General features: G+C 28.6%; 2 protein-coding genes across 2 annotated transcripts in view; one reads left to right on the top strand and one right to left on the bottom strand.

The window, feature by feature from the left end:
* The window catches only part of LOC111627466 (probable methylmalonate-semialdehyde dehydrogenase [acylating], mitochondrial), a 29,754-nt gene extending 7,314 nt beyond the window's left edge, over positions 1-22,440 (bottom strand). The window contains exons 1-10 of the mRNA XM_023371042.1: positions 22,336-22,440; positions 19,567-19,728; positions 13,151-13,229; positions 8,774-8,928; positions 5,920-6,067; positions 4,000-4,064; positions 3,860-3,916; positions 3,730-3,789; positions 3,269-3,398; positions 3,020-3,201 (exon numbers count right to left, since the gene is read on the bottom strand). Coding sequence (XP_023226810.1) covers positions 3,020-3,201; positions 3,269-3,398; positions 3,730-3,789; positions 3,860-3,916; positions 4,000-4,064; positions 5,920-6,067; positions 8,774-8,928; positions 13,151-13,229; positions 19,567-19,728; positions 22,336-22,425 — 1,128 coding nt within the window. The 5' untranslated portion in view covers positions 22,426-22,440. The remainder of the gene's footprint in view (positions 1-3,019; positions 3,202-3,268; positions 3,399-3,729; positions 3,790-3,859; positions 3,917-3,999; positions 4,065-5,919; positions 6,068-8,773; positions 8,929-13,150; positions 13,230-19,566; positions 19,729-22,335) is intronic.
* Positions 237-1,083, top strand: LOC111627467 (tyrosine-protein phosphatase non-receptor type 20-like). Its single transcript, XM_023371043.1, has 4 exons — positions 237-380; positions 473-621; positions 706-841; positions 924-1,083. Exons 1-4 carry the CDS (start codon positions 339-341, stop codon positions 1,077-1,079), a joined length of 483 nt encoding a protein of 160 aa, XP_023226811.1. The 5' UTR covers positions 237-338; the 3' UTR covers positions 1,080-1,083.
* Positions 22,441-22,835: the final 395 nt, after the last annotated feature.

Below are 22,835 nucleotides of genomic sequence, written 5' to 3'. Positions count from 1 at the left end.
ACCATAATTCCCTCTCAATAAACTATACATTCTTTTGGTTGATAACATTGAGTCCATACGTGTTATTTCCCAATCCACTCACATCTCATAGATACATTCCATTATTTATTAAAATATTTTTATAAATTTCACTTAAATTTGAAAAGTTATAAATGTATTGGATATCAAGTTTTGTATGTATTTAAAGTGATTTATAAACTCCTGTTTCTTTTTTCTGTTATGTATTAGAAGTTAAGATGTTTTTTTTTTAATTTTAGAACAAATGTGCCAAATACTGGCCAGACGATAGTATTTGTCATGACGATCTTGAAATTCTGTTAAGTCATACAGAATCTTGCATGGATTTCATTGTTCGCACCATACTTGTTCGTAAAACAAGTGTAAGTGGAATTTGCAAAATTAAATTTGTTCAAAACTAAATGACAAAATTTTTAGAGAGGAATTGTTAAAATATTATTGTTTATTTTAACAGATAGGAGAAACTAGAAGAGTTAAACATTATCAATTTTTAGACTGGCCTGATCACAAAGTGCCGTCGAGTGCATCCTCGTTACTTATCTTAATAAGAAGAATGAGATCAGAAAATCCAAATTTAGAAAGTCCAATAATTGTACATTGCAGGTATTTTAACTTAAATAATTTGATTTTATAATAGAACTATATAATATGCTTAAGACTTGATTATTACACTTCTGTATAATTTAGTGCCGGAATAGGACGATCGGGTACCTTCATCGTTCTTGATGCATTGCTACAACAGACCGAAAGAGAGAAACAAATTAACATATTAAGTTTTGTGCACAAAATGAGAACTCAGAGAATTGACATGGTTCAAAATTTGGTAATTATATAATGATTTAGAAAATATGTCAGAATAATTAATGCACATGACTTTCAATACAGATTATTTTTGTTCTTTACAGGAGCAATACATATTCATACACGAAACAATACTTGAAGCAGTGCAGTTTGGAAACACTGCAGTTATGGCTGACGATCTTCCTCTTTACGTGAAAAATATTTGTTGTATAAAGGCAGATGAAAAAATATCAAAACTCGAAAGTCAGTTTCAGGTATAATTTCTTACTTGTTTAATTCTTAATATTGTCATATATTGATCATTCAAACATCTTAAATTATAATAGACTGGCCAAAGCATCTGGCATTATCTGCAGAACCTTAATAAAAATGTTGAAATTGGATAAAATTTTGTTATTATTGGATGTATAATGTAGTGTGCATTCATTTATATATATCATAGTTAGCATATGAAATCTTACGGATAGTTTCAAAATTACATGTGAATGGTCTTCCATTTCATAAATATACATGTAGAATAATGAAAAGCCAACTTGTTAGCCAAACTTAAGTCTAAACGATTATATTATTATTTGAACTATTGACCCAAAGTAGAGGTTCAAGTCCCATTCAGGTTCATCTTTTCTTTCAGATTTATAAATATATTCTTTATGTGGTTACGGGGGCAGAAGGCTCCCCTCTATAGTCAGGATAAGAGGTCAATCGAGTGTAAAGGGAGGTGATTGGGTTGACGATAAGGTGAAGGGCGAGATCGAGTAAAGGAGTCTACCAGTTTCTTTAACAAAAAAAAAATAACAATTTATTATACTAAGACTAAATACTACACCCCATACAAATATCGGCTTGATAAACACGCCGATCTGAAAGAACAGGTTAACGCTGCTATTTAACCTCAAACATAACCGCAAACGCGCAAATTAACAGGTCTCTTTGTCAAAGGCTGTGCGGTTTATCGATGTGAAAATACGGAAAACGAGCCGTTATATGCCGAGCAAGAGAGAGTTCACCGCTTTGTCATACCTCGAGAGAGAGAGTTCCGGCGACTACTACCACGGGGGTGGTCCCGAAATTGTCGTAGGTCCACAGGAACGGTCCTTAATATCCACTTTGGCACCACATTTATAGATATAGAAATCGCGACTGGAGCGCTGATCGGGGATGGAACTTCGATGATTGGAAATATTCCCAGTACGGAGGATCAGGGTTGATGTCACCCGTCCGACTTATTTTAAGAGACTCCCCCGAGAGGGGGTAGGAACGGCCTTTTATAGGGTTTTAAGGGGATTTTCCATCACGTGATCGGATGTTCATAGGTTAGGGGTTATAGGTGTTCCAGGGATCTATAACAAACGACGACATTTGAATGCTAACTATCAACCTTTTTGCAAGATGAGATGCAAGTTCTGCAAAGAACAATGGATGTTGCTAGTTATGACTGGAAAGTTTACACAATCCCGGGCAAGATCGTTTTTTCTACTAGGGCGTTACATAAACGAAAGTTTAATTAATTAACAATTTTGTTAATATAAGAACAATATTTCCGTCACCAAAATTCCGGATCTCACAAATGTATATATAATTTTTAATGACTACATCAATGTCAGGTTAAGAATAAACTTATTGACTAATTATTAAAGGATAAATTATAAAAAATAGGAGTAAAATTTATTTATAAGTTCAATTAAAAAGATGATGATAATCTGTAAAAATAATCTGAATATTGGTTCTTATAGATCTGAATTAATAAATCTGAATTTGAAATTAAATTTATTAAATTACACTTCACATATTATATTAGTTAAACAAATTATTTTTTAATTAAAAGTAATAAGATATAAGATAAATTTAAAAAATATTTTGATTATAAAAGAAAATTTATTGGAAATTTAAAGTAAATATAATTGTTTATTGTCTTAATACTTTTAAATTCATAAATCATTAAATTATTAAAAAATACAGAAAATACAGATAATACAAAACATCTTCATCCTTTCCAACCACCGGGAACTAACAAACAGTTTTCCTCTGTGTAAATAGTCTCTGTGAAGGAAGAACTGTCTGTTAGTTCCTGGTGGTAGGAAAGGGTGGAAGTGAAGACGTTTTTGTATCTTCTGTATTTTCTATATTTTATAAATATACCATTTGCCATTTTAAATCAAGTATACATTAAATTATTCACTATAACTATTTTAATTCTTACCTTTACATCACTTAAAATTGTGGGTCCAACAAAATTGCCTTCTTCATAACCAGGAACAACAACATTACGACCATCTAGTAAAATATTAGCACCTTCTTCTATTCCACTTTGCACTAAGTTACATATTCGTTTTTTTGATTCAGGAGAAATGACAGGTCCAACATCAGTTTCAGGTACATGACCTAATAAAACAAGTTATTATTACACAATTTTAAATAATAAACTTCAAAACTTACTTTAAATTTTCACCTGCATTTACTTTAAGCTTTTTAGCACGTTCAACTAATTCTGGTAGCCACTGACGAGCTTCGCCTACAAATACTGCTGTGGACAGTGCCATACATCTTTGTCCTGCTGCACCAAAAGCTGCACCTACTAACTAAAAATAAATTCATTAAAAATTTTTAAATGACCATAATCTTAAATAAATTTTATATGTATCTACACTATAATTATAATCATATTTCAACTGAATTAACTTAATGCACCTTTAATAGTGAGTGAAGTTTAAATAACAATAACATCTTCAACCTGGTTAACAAGCCATCTTCAGGCATGTTGAAAGTAGAATCACCAACTGTTAAAGATGCATTGATTCAGCTGAATAACTGTAGTGGCTAGTTCATTCTTATCATATTTCAATGAATAATACGTAAAAAAAAAATACCAGTAGACATTCTATAACTTAATAATGAATTTTTAATTATTACTTGGTTTAGAGCATGTTCCTTATTAGCATCAGGCATTACAACTCCATGATTTTTTGCTCCCTGGAACAGTTAAAGTTTTATCAGTATTCATTTTCTGTCAAAAATTTTTCAAAATAGGAGATACTCATACCATGTTACATTGTACTCTCTTTCCCTTTTTTGATCCTCTTTCATAGATATATTTTCCCTTTAAAAAAATTATGTATTTATATATATTAAAATGAAATAATCTAAATAATATATTAAAATCAATTATAAATAATAACTTACAGCTTGATCAGATCCCACAAATGATATGGCTTTGATATCAGGATTGTCACAAATAAATGTGACAGCTAGAAATTATTTTAATATGCTTATAAACAATTATTATTATTTTGTATCTATTAGTAAAATTAATAATCAATTCAAAAACTAAATATATTACAAATCAAACATTTTTCAATTTAAATTATAATACACAACCACAGCACACTTATGTAAATTATATCATACCAGACACACAGTGCATGCTATACATGTCTAATGATTAAGATCGAACAGTAAGTGAAATTAATAAATAATTATACAGGCATAGAATTTGTGTTGTTGTTATTTTCCATTTATGTCTTTTAGAACAGCTTATTAATGCTAGGATTTATTGACTTGCCCAAAGCAAAACTGATATTTGTGCAGTAGGAAAAAACCTAAGAATAGGGCCTGATCTAAAGATAAAAAAGAAACAATCTCCAGAAAACATTAATGTTTAAAAAATAATACTTCTCATCTGTTGGTATATATGTTACATGAATGAGATTATTGAAAACATTCTCCTGTATATATACTGTATATAAAAACAACAATCCACAAACCTAATTTTTAAGTAAAGCCAAAGATCTGGCTATAATATTCATATTACAGCTGAAGGATCTTGTCTATAATATGACTATTAAATTATCATATTATAGTCCAATAATTTGAGAGATTGTATTAACTTTCCCATGATCATAGTTTCCACTTTTGTCACTTTTATTAGTTTATTAAAAATTTCATTAGTTTTTCTACTTTCATTTTAATTAAACATTTACCATTATTGATACATTTTTCATTATTCTGTAAATTAATTGTAACATAATTTTTTAGCTACATAACATGAGTGGCAAAAGTGGAAACTATGATCAGAAGAATGTTGTTAACACCATTGATACATACCGATAAAATTTTACTGCAACGTATTGTACAAGTTTTATTTTATTTTGGAGTTAAAATTCAAGCTGAATACTCAAATCTTAAATGCATCTGTTTAGCATTATATATTTAAAATAAACTTATTCTATATTCAAACTTAAACTTGATCTATTTGATATAATTTTTGTTACAATAATCATAAAACCTCTTTAAAAAACAACAAAATTTAAACAATTTCTCTAAATCAATGAATGTGACATATTAACATTTACATATTAAAATTCTGAGGAACTTTATATTGTTGCATTAAAAATATTATTATATCATTCTTCACATGTTACTAAAAAAAAAATAACTTTTCTTTGTAGAAATGAATATTTTATTGAAAATATTAATTCTTTCAGTACATTATATTAAATTTTTTGTCTTTTAGTTTTTGCACATGTTACAGCAATGTAGCAGATTGTAGAATTTTTATATTTAAACCACGTTAGGCATTTACATATTTTTGTTCCATTTCAGTTAGTACTTGAAAATGTCTTATTTTTGGAACATCAACCTGATGAATGTCCTTAATTATGACTGAAAACATTAGTTTTTCAGTTTAATAAATGTTTTTTGCTGCTGCATGAGGTTGTGTGTAGATGATTGAGTGATTTGCCACTGAAGCAGTTACTTTATGAATAATAATAATAATATAACATAATTTAGTAATTATAATTAGTTCTTTAACAAGAATTAAAATATATTTAAAACCAATTATGGACAAATTGAACTTCTTAGTACTTAATTCAAAATGAAATAATTTTTTATTAATAATTTTAATAACTTTCCTAATCTNTTTTTTTTTTTACATTTTCACGGACGATAATAAAATAATTATTTTTGTATAACACATTAATGCCTGATTCAATATTATTTGTCGTGTATTGAGATATCGAGTAATTTTAAAAAATATCACAGAATATGAGAGATAATTACTTAAAAATAAAATAATGTTTAAATATAGGATAATTCTTTTACCTTCATGTTGACCATGTATAACATTTACAACACCATCAGGTAAACCAGTTTCTTTAAGAAGTTCCATCAAAATCATTGTTGCTCCAGGATCTCTTTCAGATGGCTTTAAGACAAATGTATTTCCACAAACCAGTGCTAAAGGAAACATCTATAAAAATAAAATTGTATTAAATGATGATATTTATTTATAGATGTCAGAAAACTACTTGACATATTTAACAACTTTCAAAGTTTTATTTTGCTTCTTACGTTTCTCTAGAAAACCACTGGAATCAAAATAAAGCTTTCAAAATGGTTAAATACATCAAGTGGCTTTCTTCCATCCATAAGAAAATAGCTAGAGCCAGAACAGCTTATAAAAAACACTGTGATCTATTCATTACTTAAAAATGCTAAAGATCCAAATGACCCTAAACTCCTCCTTGGGATCTACTCCATCCTTTTATTGGATAATAGAATCCATAGTGAATTAGAGTACATAGAGTCCATGACACATTCCTTGAATACACATTTAAAGAACATGAAGAATTATTAAGAAGGATGTTTCCACAACAGCATTAGCAGCATATGCAAATGATAATCAGTTGTAAGTCCAATTAGAGTGCATCTCCTTCATCACACCTGGGACAAAGTTCAACATAAACGCTTGGAACTTACAAGGCTAGTAAAAATGCATTAGCTATAAATTATTTTAAAAAATGAACACTATCACGTGTGTGGAAATCTATTTTTGAAGTAGCATAACAGATTCCATGTTATGAAAGCAATGAAGCAAGCAGTGACATCTAATTGAATAAACATTCCTTTCAATTCAAATTTTATAAAAATTCTAAAATTCTATTTTATGTTTATTATTAATTTTGTTGTAAACCTGATGATAGCTAATAAAACTAAAGTTTTCAACTAACTTTATTGAATTGTTCATTCTTTTTCCTGGATTTCCTTCTAATTTAATAAATATTTGACAAGACTACATCTTGTCTCTAAAATCACACTGCACATCTTATAGGTATGAAGGAGTACATGTCAGGAGTTACAATTTTGCACAGAGTATTTGGTGCCCAAATCATGTGCTCACAAAATAAATCAGACTTGTAGATAGTCAGGGAACCGAGAACCGGGTCAAAAGAAAATATGAAATGCTAAGACTGTTTCTACAAACAAGCACAAGTGCAAGATTTGCACATGCATTGCTCACGTTCTCCAAAACATAGTGTTGTCCCAAAAATGGCTTTGCCAGTTTACTTGTTTCTCTTCTTAAGGAAAGGTATCTAAAATATTAATCAGTAGCATATTATGTTTCTTTGAGATCCTAGGCACAATTTTGTTATAAGACACTTTATGTAAAAGTACTTTTTTATATTAAGACAATAATAAAATCTTTAAGTAATAAGTATTTTCTGTGCACTTTTTAAACATTCACTAAATTTTTAGAGGCATATTATCTCTTTGCTATATAATTTTTGAAACCCCTTGAGAAGCAAGGCCCTTGGCATGTGATAGTGCCCCTTAACGTTCAGTCCCGAGTTAACTCGGGCATGTTACATAGCATTACAAAAAATGTGGTCCTTAAGGGAAGTTTTGAAAAAAAATTTTTTTTTGAATTTTTGGAATGTTTTTTAAGTCCCCAAATTTTTTTGCGATTTTAATGCGCCTTTTATAAGGCTCGATTAAGGCTTAATTGTTTTTTAATGGGAGTTTTTTATCAAATTTATTTCATGGTTTCTAAGTTGTAGTGCACGAATTTCGGTAAAGTTATTTAAAGCTGCTTTCTGATGTCAAAAACAACCTCCAATAGTTTTTAAATTTTTTAATTAATATATTTTATTTTATATAAATTTAATTAATTATGGGGGGTCGGAAATTGCAATAAAATTTTTAATTTTAAAATTTTAAAATTACTTAAAAATATAGGTCTAGTTAATAGTCACCCTACTTTAAACCCTTGTACTCCCGAGATGTCTATGAGAATGTCCCGGGAAAACCGACTCCAGCTGTGTTCAAGGTCATCCAGATGTGTAAACAATGACTCATCAGTGTCAAATTTCACAGAAAGGCGAGACAAAGGAAAATAAAATTTGAAGCTTTTTCTTCAAAATTAACACATTTCTTTCATTTTTTTTCAGTTTTAAGTATTTTTTATGCTTAATTACATTATGATTAAAAACAGGTGGGCGTTAAGAGGTTAATATCAAACTGATTTTTTTATCATTTTGGTAAATGAGAAAATATTAAACATTTATTATCCTGTTCTAAATGAGAGCAAATTAAATGAGAACTACATTACTCTGATTATCTTTCAAATCAGTTTTTAATAAACATTTCAAATAGTTAAAGATTCAGGTATTTAAAAGATGAAATTTATGATGTATCCTAAAAGTAAACAAAATTAGTGATTTTTAAACTGAATATAGAACTTTTAAGTTGAGACTTTGTTGTAAAATCTTGACAGAAGCTAATTCTTGCACATAAGAAATACAGAAAAGAGCTACTGTATTTTACAAATTACTGACAAGATTGCAAAACATTTAGAATCTCTTCACAATCACTTGCAGCATTTTATTTATTAGATAAATGTCAAATTTTCATTTTAACATTACAAAGTTTTTCTAGTAGAATTCTGTAATATGAATGTTGTTTTATTATAGTTATGATTCCATACCCACAAAAATATTACCAAATAATTAAATATTTTTGTGGATGTTTTCTCATCTTTAAATAAAATAAATACTTAACATATACAACTACCTTTTCCTAAAAAAGTTAACTGTAATTGTTATTTATAATTAATTGTGAAAGTCAATTAAAATAATTTAATTATAAAAATGAAAATTAATAAATATTTTCAACTTACCCATAAAGGAATCATGGCAGGAAAATTAAAAGGTGTAATGCCTGCACAAACTCCTAATGGCATCCTTATTGAGTGAGTATCCATATCTCTTGAAATGGAAGGTAAAACTTCACCCAGTTGCAAACTTGTTACACTACATGCATGCTCAACTACCTCTGTTTATAGAAACAACAACATTCTGAAAACTAAATATTTGAAAGCAAATAAAACCTATTTTTAAAAATAAAAGACAGATTACTATACACATGTTAATTATATAATTATTATATGATTACAATGTGTACAATAATGTAAATCAATTTTCAATAATTAGCTAAATTATTTAATAATGAAATAAATAACCTAATTTTATTGCCTTCCAATAAACTTCCTTTTCAATTCTAATTTGTACAACAATAACAATATTTTGTTTATAGTATTATATTATATTGGAAAAATGTCTCATCTTCATAATTTTATCATTTAAAATGTATTTTAAGGTTTACATTCATGAACATAAGTTACTTCTATTTGTTGTTATTTGCTATTTCAGTTTTATGAATTTAATTATTAATGTAGAAATCAGCAATGTAAATAGTCTATGATGGAACTACATGTCTGTGTTTCTGAATCTAATTATACCTCATTTAACAAAAGATAGCTTCTTTTATAAGTAAGCTCATCTTTTGTAGGTCTTTATTTAGTAAAGGCCCAGTGAATTTCAGGGGCGTGCCGTGACATTTGACGATAGGGAAGCTGTGTTTCTGTAAGAAGCCGACATCCAGAGACAATCAGTCAATCGCGCGTCAGTGATGGTCTAGGGTCCATTCGTATCATTTATTCGATAAGCCAGTAAAAACCGTAGACTTCTCTAAATGCATTTTTAATATCACAATTACATTCCGAATCGCTAGCCACGATATAAGGGCTACATTTAAAAATAAAATAATAAAAACTTACTCGGTGAAATAAAATATGTGGTGAATGTACCGGTACATACAAAATATTCTTCAATTATATGAATATACTTTTAAAGAAAATTATAATTAAATATAGCTTTGCAAAGAAACGTACATAAAAATATAAAATATTCTTTACTTTTTAAATCTTAAAACAATGCACTTAGTCAAGTAGCTCCCTACGAGTGGCTAATGAATGGAATCGAAGACGGTTGCAGAGCGTGCATGCACGCACTGCCAAATCCCCAGGGTGCCGATACCGGTCAATTCAAATACCTCTTTTGTCGCATCATTAGTATATCTGAAAGGACGCGACAGGGCTGTTGTAGATTTTAAACGTTTCTCACCATAGCTGTAAAAATCTAAATATGTTAAACTTAATAGTCATTTGTTTTCTAACTAATTCGTTTTAGGACCAGGTGTTGTCCACGGAAATTTCCAAAATTTACAACTTTTCGGTCACTCTCGTCGAACTGGAAAAATTTCTGTCTTTATTACATCTAATACAGTATTTCGAAGAAATCAGTCCCCACTGTACTCGGCTATAGATTGGGTCGGTTAAGCTTTTGTTTAAGTAATATTCCGGCTCTTTCATCGGGGTTTTGTTTATGTCCCCAATTCCCTAATCGCTTAATTATTTAACTAATTCTTAAGTAGAAATAAGTCAAAACCAGTTATTTTGTACTCGAATATTTGTAGTCTCGGGAAAAAAGTGGAAAGACAAATTTTTATGACAAACGGATACATAAATCGTAAATTTAAGGAAAATAAATTCTAGAGCTTTTTCTGTACCTCGTGCATCTCTCTCATTCATTAAATTTAGTTGTAAATGATGCTGTCAAAGTAACAGTTAATTTTTTAACATTATACAAGAATTGTACACGTTTTTTTCTACATCCCCTTAAAGATGGGATGTACGAAATCGTAATATCACTGGTTTAACATCGAAATCCGTGAGTAATATAAAATCGGAAAGCGGAATAAATATATCAAATATTTTAATGGATTTTTTTAACTCCTGTCAACTATACAGAACTATCGTAAAAACATACCAGTAAATTCTTATCGGTTGGGTTAAGTTATAAATCTACTCGTTATTCACGTAATCGAAATATCTAGTGGGCAGGCGGCTAACAGCCCAGAACCGGTCCTTGACAGAGTTGTAATTTTATATGTGTGCAGCTTTCACCCAAGGTCGTAGGCTTCCACCGGCTAAACCGGGTGAGGTTGGTGTTCTGTAAAGCGCATGCGCAAATCTGGCTTTTCGTAATCTGAAAATACAGGAGATTACACTCTGCCACTAATATTCTAATATACAATAGCAATTTTTTTTCCACGTGTAGTATAGAAATTTGTAATAAGATACATAATGCGGTTATAATAAAATATTGTGCGATTATTTTCATATAATTAAAATTGATATTTATTTATTTTTTAGAGAATACGAGGGAAGCGGCGCTTCCAACGCTTCTAATGATGGCACGCCACTGGTGAATTTTAACAGTCAGGACATCCAAGAAAATGCCAAAATGTTGTGTGTTCATCTAATGGCTATTTAGAAAATGTTAAATAGAGATTCATTTTCAGAGATTATTACTGTCTTCTAACTAGAAAATTATTTAATAATATTTAAAATTATATATAAATGCTGTAATTAATCTAAAACAAATTTCTATATTGTAAAGTTTAAAAAATGAAGCAAATAAATGATATCATCTACAGTTCCAACTTTATTAGCAAGTGGCAAAAAGTAATATATATTTTTTTGTCAACTTGGACATTAATTATTAATAGGATAATTATACTGGTTTTTAAGTTTTTATGCAAGAATTGAGGAAAAAGTTCTTAAAGAAATAATAATTGGCAAAAAGTAATGTTGCCATGTGTGAACAAGACTAAACATTGAAAGCCAAGCTAAGGCTATTGTTTTAAATGTACAACTGTTTTAGTTGTCAAAATTCATTTATAGCATTGTTATTAGCATGATAATTATCACACCTCATGTCTTAATTGTTAATGAAGTTAACAGTTCATAAAAAATAATTTTGAAAAGTTCATCTTTATTTGATAGACTAAAGCACTAGTGTCAAGTAATATTATTATTACTGGTAGTATTACCTGTATTATGATTTTTATAGTTTTTGAGATTTAAATTATTTCTATGTTCTTATAATTTTTTTTAAGAATTGCAAAAATATAAAAAAAGATTAATATCAATAGCAGAAACAACATAGGAAGCAAAAAAAAACCTCATGATTATTTTCAACTATAATAATGAAAAATATCTTTCAATTTGTAATGGATAAGTTTAAATGTGCAATGTATAAAAATTATTATGAAATGAGAGTTGAATTCTGAATTTTATTATCCAGTAATAAAATTAAATATACACTATATTATTAGAGTTATTTTATTTAAAACTTATTTCATGTATAAACTTTAATTTACTTATTCGTCTTCACACGCCAGAATGTACTAAAAATAACTCTTACTTTTAACCTTGTAACCGGAGTGTAAGAGTTATTTTTAATAAACTTTAATGATAGAATTAATCAAGAAATAACAAAAAAATATTTAAACATGCTAACTAATCAATAAATAAATGAATATATGAATATAAAGTTCATAAAAAAATCAGATGCATTTTTCCATTAATACCTATTATCATTTCATTGGAAGTGAATACATGATAAACCATACTAAGTTATCTAAATATATAAAATTACTTATCCTGACTGATTGATTCATCATCGCCCATGGCAAACTGCTGAACCTAAAAAGGTGAAATTTGGTACACAGTTAGGGTACATCATGGAAACGCACACTAAGAAGGGATTTTTCGAAATTCCCCCGCGGGGGAGAGGGAGAGCATTAAGGCTTAACCAGAAGAATGGCTTCTACTATACTATTTTAGATATGATTTTTTGTTTTTAACTGCATTTAGTCTTCATTGAGTACTTAGGTGTATTAAACCGATAACATTTTAGACATTGTTATAAATGTTTTTATATATATTTCGATTTTTTAACCAAATGTTCGAACCATTTTAAATTCGAATTTTTTATTGCATATTGAATTGATTATAGAACAATTGTAAACGTTCCAGAAAATTGATCAAATTAAAAACAGTTCGTTTGATTCTGAGCGGTAGGTGTTATATAACAATTATTGTGGTTATTGAAATACTGAATATAAATGGTGTTCACTTGCAAAATCTGCATGGGTGAAGTTGCGAGTAACAGCTAGTTAAATACATATGTTAATACATATAATCATCCAATACCAAACTGCACCATTGAACAATTTGAAAACATAATAATGTTCAATTGATTTAATTTAAAAGTTCATAATTATTATAAAAAAATACATATAAAATATAACTTTAAATAACCATATTATATTAAACAAATTGAAATAATTAATAAATACAATTACTTACGTAACCCTCTCAAAACATCACCTTCTGCATCAACTAATGTTTTTCCTTGTTCTTCAGTTATGTTGGCTGCAAGACGTTTCTAAATTCATTTAAATATATTTAATTAAACTGGAAAATAATACTTCTTAATATTTAATTTATAATTTATTTCAGACTTACAGTTTAACTTTAAAATGAGAGTAAAAAGTTTCATATATTTTAAATAATATTAAATTGAACCTAGAGATGGGCAAATTATATCTACAAATACTCAAATACTAAAAGTATTCAAGTATTTGAGTTCTTTGAATATCCTGTTGATAAAAAAATTTGAATATCTGTAATATCATGCCATACCTACAAACAAGAACTCTTCATCCAGAGTTGTCACACAGATAGTGTCAATTATCCCCAAAAAGTGTGTGAAAATTATAATAAAAAAATTTCCCATAATAATATCATTAGTACAAATTACAATTTTAATATTTTCAAAACTCTTAACTTTTTATTGAAATCTTTATTAATTTAATCTATTCATAATTTGTAAGATAACTAATACAGTATAAACTAGTTACAAGGAAGAAAGACATACACAGAACTGTATTTTCAGTTTATATTTCATTTTAAAATCCTAATATAATTGTCATACACTTTTCTTTTGCATATGTACTGTACATATTATGATGATTATAAAGCAAATACTGTATTTATTTACAACCAAACAACCGAACCCATACTCAGAAGAAATAATAATTTATCACTACACACCTCTGGCTGCTGAGAAACATTTATTTGCTAATACACTAACATTTTCAGCCTAAGGTGTGTTTCAAATTTATACAGACACAAAAAGATTTAAGTAAAAACCAAATTTGTTGCATTAAGTGTCAAATGTTTTATTAAAAATAACATGGATTTACATGTTTCCACACTACAAAATAAGAATTTTAATCAAACATTAACATTTTGTCACTGAAAATAATATTTTTGAAAATTTTGTACAAAAAAACTGTTACATATTTATCTAGACAGGCACTCATTTCAGNCAAATGTTTTATTAAAAATAACATGGATTTACATGTTTCCACACTACAAAATAAGAATTTTAATCAAACATTAACATTTTGTCACTGAAAATAATATTTTTGAAAATTTTGTACAAAAAAACTGTTACATATTTATCTAGACAGGCACTCATTTCATGACTTCAATAGAATATTGTTTAGTTTCAAGCACTGAAATATGCAAATTAGCTTACATATCTAAATGTAATACAAATTCTTTATGTTGTTCAATGTTCTAAAATAGGTAGAACTAAAAATTTATCTGATTATGAAAAAGGGCAGATTGATGCCTATAAATTACAAGGCAAGTCAATAAGAGAAATTGCAGCAATATAAATTGTCCAAAATCAACTGTTGGTGATTATTTATCAAAAAGACGTGGCAAGGATGTACCAAAATTCAAGACAGGTCCAAAACCCAAGCTTACATCTCGAGATTGTAGACAAATCATCAAGGTTTGCTCCACAGAACAAACATCAGTAAGAAAAATAAAACAAGAATTACACTTGCCTTGTAGCAGCGCAACAGTGTGGAGAGTTTTAAATAAATCTCCAATGTTAAAATTCAGAAAAAAAGCTGTAATTCCACCACTTTCATTAAAGCACAAAAGTGACAGACTAGATTGGGCACAAAAACACATGACATGGTCCAAAGAATGGATTGAAGTTTTGTTCAGTGATGAAAAAAAATCCAATTTAGATGGTCCAGATGGTTGGAAGTTTTATTGGCATTATTTAAGAAGCAAAAAACAAATATTTTCAAAACGCCAAATGGGTGGGGGATCAATAATGGTGTGGGATGCATTGGATTCAATGGAACCACAGATTTAGCATTTATAACTCAAAGAATGAATTCAGAGAAGTATCAAGGCATGCTTGAAGATCATTTATTGGAAGCTGGACCAAATATTTGTGGACCAAACTAGATCTTTCAACAAGACAATGCCCCTGTGCATGCCTCTAAATCAACAAAAATGTGGTTTAAACATTAAAATATTAATCTGATGATGTGGCCTGCTAGAAGCCCTGACCTGAATCCAATGGAAAATCTTTGGGGGATGATGGTTCGTACAATTAATGCCAATGGAAAGCAGTTTTCCCACAATTCATGATTTGAAGACAGCAATTTCAGATGCTTGGGATAAACTTAAGATTGAATCCCTTCAGAATCGAATTGAAGCAATGCCTAATCAAGTATTTAATGTAATTAAGTTAAATTGTGGTTACATTGGCCATTAAATTGTAAGAAAACTATACAATTTGAAACCTGTCCATAAATATGTAACAGTTTTTTTGTACAAAATTTTCAAAAATATTATTTTAAGTGACAAATGTTAATGTTTGATTAAAATTCTTATTTTGCAGTGTGGAAACATGTAAATCCATGTTATTTTTAATAAAACATTTGACACTTAATGCAGAAAATTTGGGTTTTACTTTAATTTTTTCGTGTCTGTATAAATTTGAAACACCTTAATGCATAGGTCATTCTCAGGTGACTGATTTTTGGAACATCAGTTACAAAACATTCCAAAATAGAACACATTAAATATAGAATGAATGAATGAATGATGATGTATTTATTTAGACACACTTATTTTTATTATTATGGTATTATTATTAGTTTATTACAATGTTATTATAATCTATTATCATTTTTAAAGTAATTATGTTCACTAAATATTTGAGGTATTTGAGATATGGTTAATATTTGAATTCAAGAAAACTGATAATACTATTATAAATATAACTTTCTATATTTATAAAAGCATTAGCTGTGTCCCTAGCATTGTTCAGGCTTTTAAGGAAGTGGAGGTTAGGTTGGATTGGGAAAGGGTGATAAAAACATGGTCCTTGTAACTAAAATGTACATTTATTGACTAGCATATATTTACAATAATGAAACTACAAAACACAAAAACTGCTCAGACTTAAGTTAAGAGAGGTTGGGCTTTAGGGTGATTGGGGACAGAGATCCCCAAAGCATTTTTTCTGGGTGTCAAAGAATATTCACATGCCAAATTTGATGCAAATGCATTGAACAGTACAGAAGCCTTTACTTAACAAACATACATGTTTTGACTTTTATATATAAAGTAGATATATCTACTCCAGCACTGCCTGGACAGAAAGTAAGAACAAAGAAACATTAAAATAAAAACCATAATAATAGTTTGGTTATCTTAGCCTACAATTTTTTTTCTCACTTGTAACTTTGTATTAAGTAATTTTCCTCTTCAAATGCTACTATCCTGCTGGTCAAACAGTAAATGGGCCTGTTGTGGGTGGGGGATGAAGTAAATTTGACCAAAAATAGTTATTGATTCAAGTTTGTTTTGGATTCATACTTTTATAAGAAAATCTGGACCTGAAGAAGATCTGAAGAAAGAAAAAGATCGAAAATGTTAGTCTGTTTTCTACATAAAGGACTTATTGAAGTTAAACAAGAATTCTCAGGTGGTTAATGTACAGAAACTCCAATCCATAAAGAGTTTGTGACATTCTTTTTGATTTCTTTATTCCTTGCTAATAAGTAGATATGTTAGGCTCAAAGACCGAAATCGCTCATTGAGCGAAAAAACAGCCACAAAGCGAAATTCACGTTGTGGCATTTGAAAAAATGGCCACAAAGCAAAATTCACATCGTGGCAGTTGTTAAAATGGTCACAACGCATTGTGACTAACTCAAAATGACCACAAAGTAAAATTCACTTTGTGGCTTTCATAATATTTGACCATTATGCATTGTGGTGATTAAGAAAAGCCATAATGCACTCTGAACGTTAGCTGATGCAACCACAATACAGGATCATACAACACACAATGGTTCATAACTTTAAAATATGGATTCTAGGCTCAAAACATTTTTATTTACAATTTTTAATGCTGAACAACATTAGTTTTACAAGTTTTCCTAGAAATTTAAAGAAATAAAATATATGGAGAAAAATACACATTTCTTTCTTTTGTTTTGCTAAAAAGTGCTAAAAGTCTAACTACATATACTTGTAGGTGCTTGATATACTACTATACATGATAAATAGCAGCTAAAGTTAAAAACTACTGTGTGACAGATTATTATGGTTAAAAGCCACCACACATTCTGGATATTAACTAATAATGAGGTGATGATAAGAAAATAAAACTTTCTTTTTCATTATGATTTATTTATCTTCAATCATCTTATATAAGCAGGTAACAAAATTATTCACCACATACAGAAATTTAACTTGGTTACTTTACAATAATGTTTAATTATTCATGCATTTTATGTTCTTTAAGTGACATTTGCATTTTTATCAATACAGTATATTTTACAGTGACACATTATAAACTCTTGCTTACTTCTAGATGTTAACACGGATGCTGAGCTAAGTGTTAATAAAGTTGAGGGTATGTTCTGAATGTTAATAAAGTTACTGTAGAAATTGTAAATTCATTACGAGCATAAAGTTGATCAAGAAGACTTTCCGTGTTTCCTAACTGATAGAGACCTGATGGATTAATGCTCATAACAACAACTAAAACATTTCTGGGAGCTGCATGTCCCCTATCAACATTAGGCAGCCTAACTAAAACAATTGAACCAATTTCAACTGCAGAAAATTACCCTAAATTGAGAAAACTCTCTAAGCTCAATCTCAAACTTGAATAAAAGAAAAAATAAGACGAACGCTTCTATGACGCAGATTCCTGTACTATTATTGTGAAATAATAATCAGAACAATTCTTAATTCATTGTTTTTGAAAATTTTAATAACTAAAATGTCTTAGGATTTTTAGGCTTTATCAGAGGTATTAATTTACATCTGATATGGAGAGTGCCAATGGCTCAATGGCATGAAAATTGAGAAAAACGAAATCCCACTCGGGTGTAATATACAGTAATACCTTGGTTTTTGTTGACTTCAGTTATTGTTGGTTTCGGATTTCACTGATTGTTTTCGGATGGATTATCGACGAAAACCGAAGTATCATTGTACAGTGTACACCCATGTACCTTTTTTTCTTTTTCTTTTTTTTTTTGTGGTTTTAGGCCCTTTACTGCTCAAAAAGAGCCCTGCACCCATGTACAATACCTAGCATCAATCTGCATTATTTCTTTAGCTTCTGTTGTCCTATCCTAAAACCCTCCAGTTATAGGGAAAAACAGAATGGTTTTAGGATAAAACTTTTTTCCAGCGAAACTTGTGGAGTGATGAGTAATAGCATCAGAACACAGGGTAGTTTTACCCTAGATTTACCCTAAAATATAAGACTACCCAAAACATTACTCTAAGAGGTTGATATTACTCTAGAAAAGGGTAATTACCCTAGAAACATCAGCACTGGTCAAGAAAGAACACAATACAAACTCCGCAAGTGTTTGCAATGCGCCCGTTGACAATTTACAACTTATCCTTCGTATCGTGGTTGCATCAGCTAACATTCAGAACGTGTTATGGCTTTTCTTAATCACCACAAAACATAGTGGTCAAATATCATGAAAGCCATGATACGAATTTCGCTTCATGGTCGTTTTTTTCACTCAATAAGCCTAACAGATATATTTAGAAAAAAAATTTTAAATATTAATTATGCATTTAATCTTTTATATTAAAACAATATTTATGTATAAAATAAATAATACAATCCCCAATATTTAAAATAAGTAAAAGTTTCTTAACAATTAAGTGACATGATAATATGAAAACTAAAAAGGAGAGGGGAGGTAAAGAAGTTACAAATATTTTAAGCAACAGGGGCAGAACCAAACCTAGCTCTGCCGATTTAATAATTAATTTAACAAAAAAACTAGATATAAAAATATAAAAGAATAGCTTTAAAATATTTAATTAAAATACTAGTAACATAATATGTCATAGCTGATTTGAATTAATGAAAATTTCAGTTATGATATTAGATGTTAAGGTAAAGTGTAGATGTATATAAAAACAAATGATGAAATCGTTTCCTTACAGTTGAAACTGATAACAAATTGATAGATTATATCTAATTGAGATTATGCTATTAAATTTTTATCATTATCAACAATAAAAAAAATATGTTTTAATTATAAGAATATCTTCTTTATTTATTTCTAATTTCTATATATAAATAATTGATCATACAACACTGCCAACATTTTTTTTTAATCATAAAATAATTAAAATTTAAATTATTGCAGTTTACATTTAAATATTCAGTTTCAATATTCAAAATATTATTTCAACAGTAAGTTACTTTTAAAAACTTAATAGTTATATTGTTTCACATTTTTCTCAAAATTTGTGAAACAATATTACTATTTTAATAAATTTGATAACTTTTTATTAGTCTAATTATAATTAATCTACATTAAGACAAAATATAATTAGGATACTTTAAAATTTACCATATTTTCTTTAATAAGATGTTGATACTTAAACATTATCTGCTGCCGTGATAAAATTGAAGTATTTGACCATGATTTAAAGGCTTCTTTAGCTGCAGAAACTGCTGAAAGCATTTCATTTTCAGTTGCTTTAGGTACTCGTGTTACTACTTTGTTTGTAGCCTAAATAAAACAAATAAATCTTAAATTCTTAAATTTAATCTAGTTACTGAATACATCACTAAAACAATTTTGTTTATAAATTAGAATGAATCTAAAAATCTAAAATATAATTTATCTTAAGATAAATGTTTTTCAAAACTTATTATTTGTTACAAATATTTTAAAATTTAAAACAAAGAAATACGTGAATGAAATTTCCATTGTGAATAAATAAAATGACATCTTATTTATCTAAAAGAATCTTCTGAAATTACATTATTTTCATAACCCATTAAAAATATGTTTATATGTTATGAAATAAACAAACTGCTGCATCAAACCATAAATATTTAAGTTTATTTATAAAAAGAAAAGTCAAATTTTGATTCCATCAAAGTTTATTTCTAAAATATCATTAAAACAAGTTGTAGAAATCCAATCACTTTTAACAAAAAGTGATAAACTGAAACTTTTGATAGTACTTTAGTGATTAATATTATTTTAAAGATTTACAAACATATTTTCAGATCATAACATAATTCTAATAAAAATATAAGCAAAATCTTTGAAAACAGTATAAATAACTGTTATATTCATTGTAGTCATTTCTAACTTTGTGTCTAATCTAATATTTTTCCCCAACGAAAAAGTTACTCATCATCTTTTTAATGAAAGTATAATCCAAAAGCAAGATTCATTACCTCTCTAATTTTAAATAGTAAAACCAATGCCATCTGAAACTGTTAAAAACTGTTGTATTAAAATATGGACCATTTTAATAGTAAGCCTGTAAATGAGTTTATCTTTTTTCAAAAAATAACCTTCCTTGATATTTATCCAGGATGAGCCATATGGGGTGGCATGGATTGGTGTTTACCATCCTATGCTCTTCTTCCCTTCACTCTCTGCTTGCCTACACTACTACCCATAAGTTTAAAAGTAAATGGCATAAAAAAATTTGCAAGCAATTGACTAATGAATGAAACAGATAACAGGCACATCAAACACAAATACCAGGTTGCGTGAGCATCCATGAGGTAAAAGATTTAAAGAATAAAATTTAATATTTGTTCCTGTTTAGCCTTTTTTTCTTTATTGAACATTATAATATAATGTGCATTACTGATTTGCATATGACATGCAAGAAACTGCCATATTGATGTGGCTGCTTCTTACACAATAATGTGTTGCTAGTTGTATTGTGTTTTACAGTAGCCTACCTACATATGCTAAGTCCAAACCATCAGCATGAGAGTGACTCATACTCAGAAATTTATGACTACTTTCCTGTTTACCATGTAAATTATTGACTATCTACTTAATAACTTGCCTAATAGATTAATATGAATAAAATTAAAAGTAATCATTAGTCAATTTTATGACATTTCTGAGTTCCTTACATTCATTATTAAACATAATATACAATAAAGTATTTCTTAAGTAGCTGATGATCTCTAATAATATGTAGATGCTAAAACAGTCTGCATATCTCATTATACAATAATAATGAGAAATAGTGTATAAACCAAAAATAATGATATCAGTTTAAGGAATAAATTGATACTGGAGTTGTTTATTGATATGTATTTCATTAGATACACAAATTGTATATGATACTTAGCACAGTATTGCCATACTAGCATTATTTGGATAAAACAAAATAAAATGCATATTTTTCTTACAATTCCCCAAGCTAAAATTATTTTTGCTTAATAATTTATGGTATAGATAATTTTGTGTGTTACTTTTTTTCAATCACTAACTCCATCATAATACAATTACTAATAAAACAATTAATAATGATAATTTATTTTGGTTGGTTTATGTTAATATATTTTTATTTTTTCAGAATATCACTAAACCCTCCTGAAGGAACCTAAAAATTATTTATACTAAAACATTTTCAGACATCAGTAATTTAAACTTACAGACGCATCAAAAAACCAGAATATCTGACAGTAAAAACATATTTTAAGAACTAAACTAACATTTTTCAACTGTCTTAATCGATCATCCTTAGGTTTTAAGTACAGTACATTCGACAAGCAAGAGAACAAAAGTAGATTGTATTCACATTCCCCTGTAGAATGTATTTAAAATATTCTGGATTTTTCATATGTTTGTATGTTTATGCACAGAGGCACCTGCAGGCTATAAAAGAGGCATATATATGCCTCTTAACCATATACAGTGGAACAGCGCTTAATGAGCACCTCGCATAACGAGTGTTTTGCATAACAAGCAAATCAAATTTTAAAAAAATGACTTGCTTAACAAGCGAAGTTTCGCATAAAGAGTGACGAGGAGAGAGGAAGTCCTAGATTGTGCATATGCTCCATCATGCTATTATCTGTGATTTTTTTGTTTTCTGCAAATCGAATTTGCATTTCAGGTTGGTTCATTTCATGCTAGAAGAAAAGATGATGATGATTCACATTCCTTAACAATGTATATTGTATAATTTTCTTTGAATATACGTTATACATAAAATACTGTATTTACTCGTATATAGGACAAGGTGTGACTTTAAAGATCAAAATAAAGAAAATTAGATTTATTAATACACAAATAAATTATTATCAAATGCATGTATTAAGGCAAACAACCATGTTTTCTTGATGCTATCACCTTTTGTCTACTCAGACTTGCCCTCCGAAGCTTCGTTATAATTCTCCTCTTTTTCACTCTTACTCCACAAAGCATCATCCTCTGATCCATTGAGTAAATTTAAAATTCAGTATTTCCCAAATGACTTCTATCAGCTTTTGAAGATTGCTTTTCCACATACCCAATATCCACCTAGCAAAACCAAAAGATTATAATGCACTTGACAGGAAGAAGTTTGTTTATTTTTTTTTTTTTATGTAATCATAGGAAAAAGTTTATTTTTAATGATTCAGAATGTACAATTATTCATTAAAAATACCAATTTAACAAATATGAAATAACTATATTTATAATCATTGCTAAGTAATCGGCTATTTTCAGATAATCTCTTTAAAAGCGACATTCACCTTGACCTCCATAGCACTCTGCTATAATGGCAGCGTGAACTATACACGGTTCACAAAAATTATTGCAAAAAACGCAAAGGATCCTTTGTTTGCGCATATAAGATGACCTACGTT

This window comes from Centruroides sculpturatus, unplaced genomic scaffold (genome assembly GCF_000671375.1).
Source record: "Centruroides sculpturatus isolate CEXI.00-Female unplaced genomic scaffold, Cexi_2.0 scaffold494, whole genome shotgun sequence".
NCBI lineage: Eukaryota > Metazoa > Arthropoda > Arachnida > Scorpiones > Buthidae > Centruroides > Centruroides sculpturatus.
This window is presented reverse-complemented; position numbering and strand designations above follow the sequence as displayed.

Coding starts and splice junctions, on each gene's coding strand:
- LOC111627467 (XM_023371043.1), top strand. CDS start 339: ATGGATTTCATTGTTCGCACCATACTTGTTCGTAAAACAAGT. Junction 381..472: donor TACTTGTTCGTAAAACAAGT/GTAAGTGGAATT, acceptor TTATTTTAACAG/ATAGGAGAAACTAGAAGAGT. Junction 622..705: donor CCAATAATTGTACATTGCAG/GTATTTTAACTT, acceptor TGTATAATTTAG/TGCCGGAATAGGACGATCGG.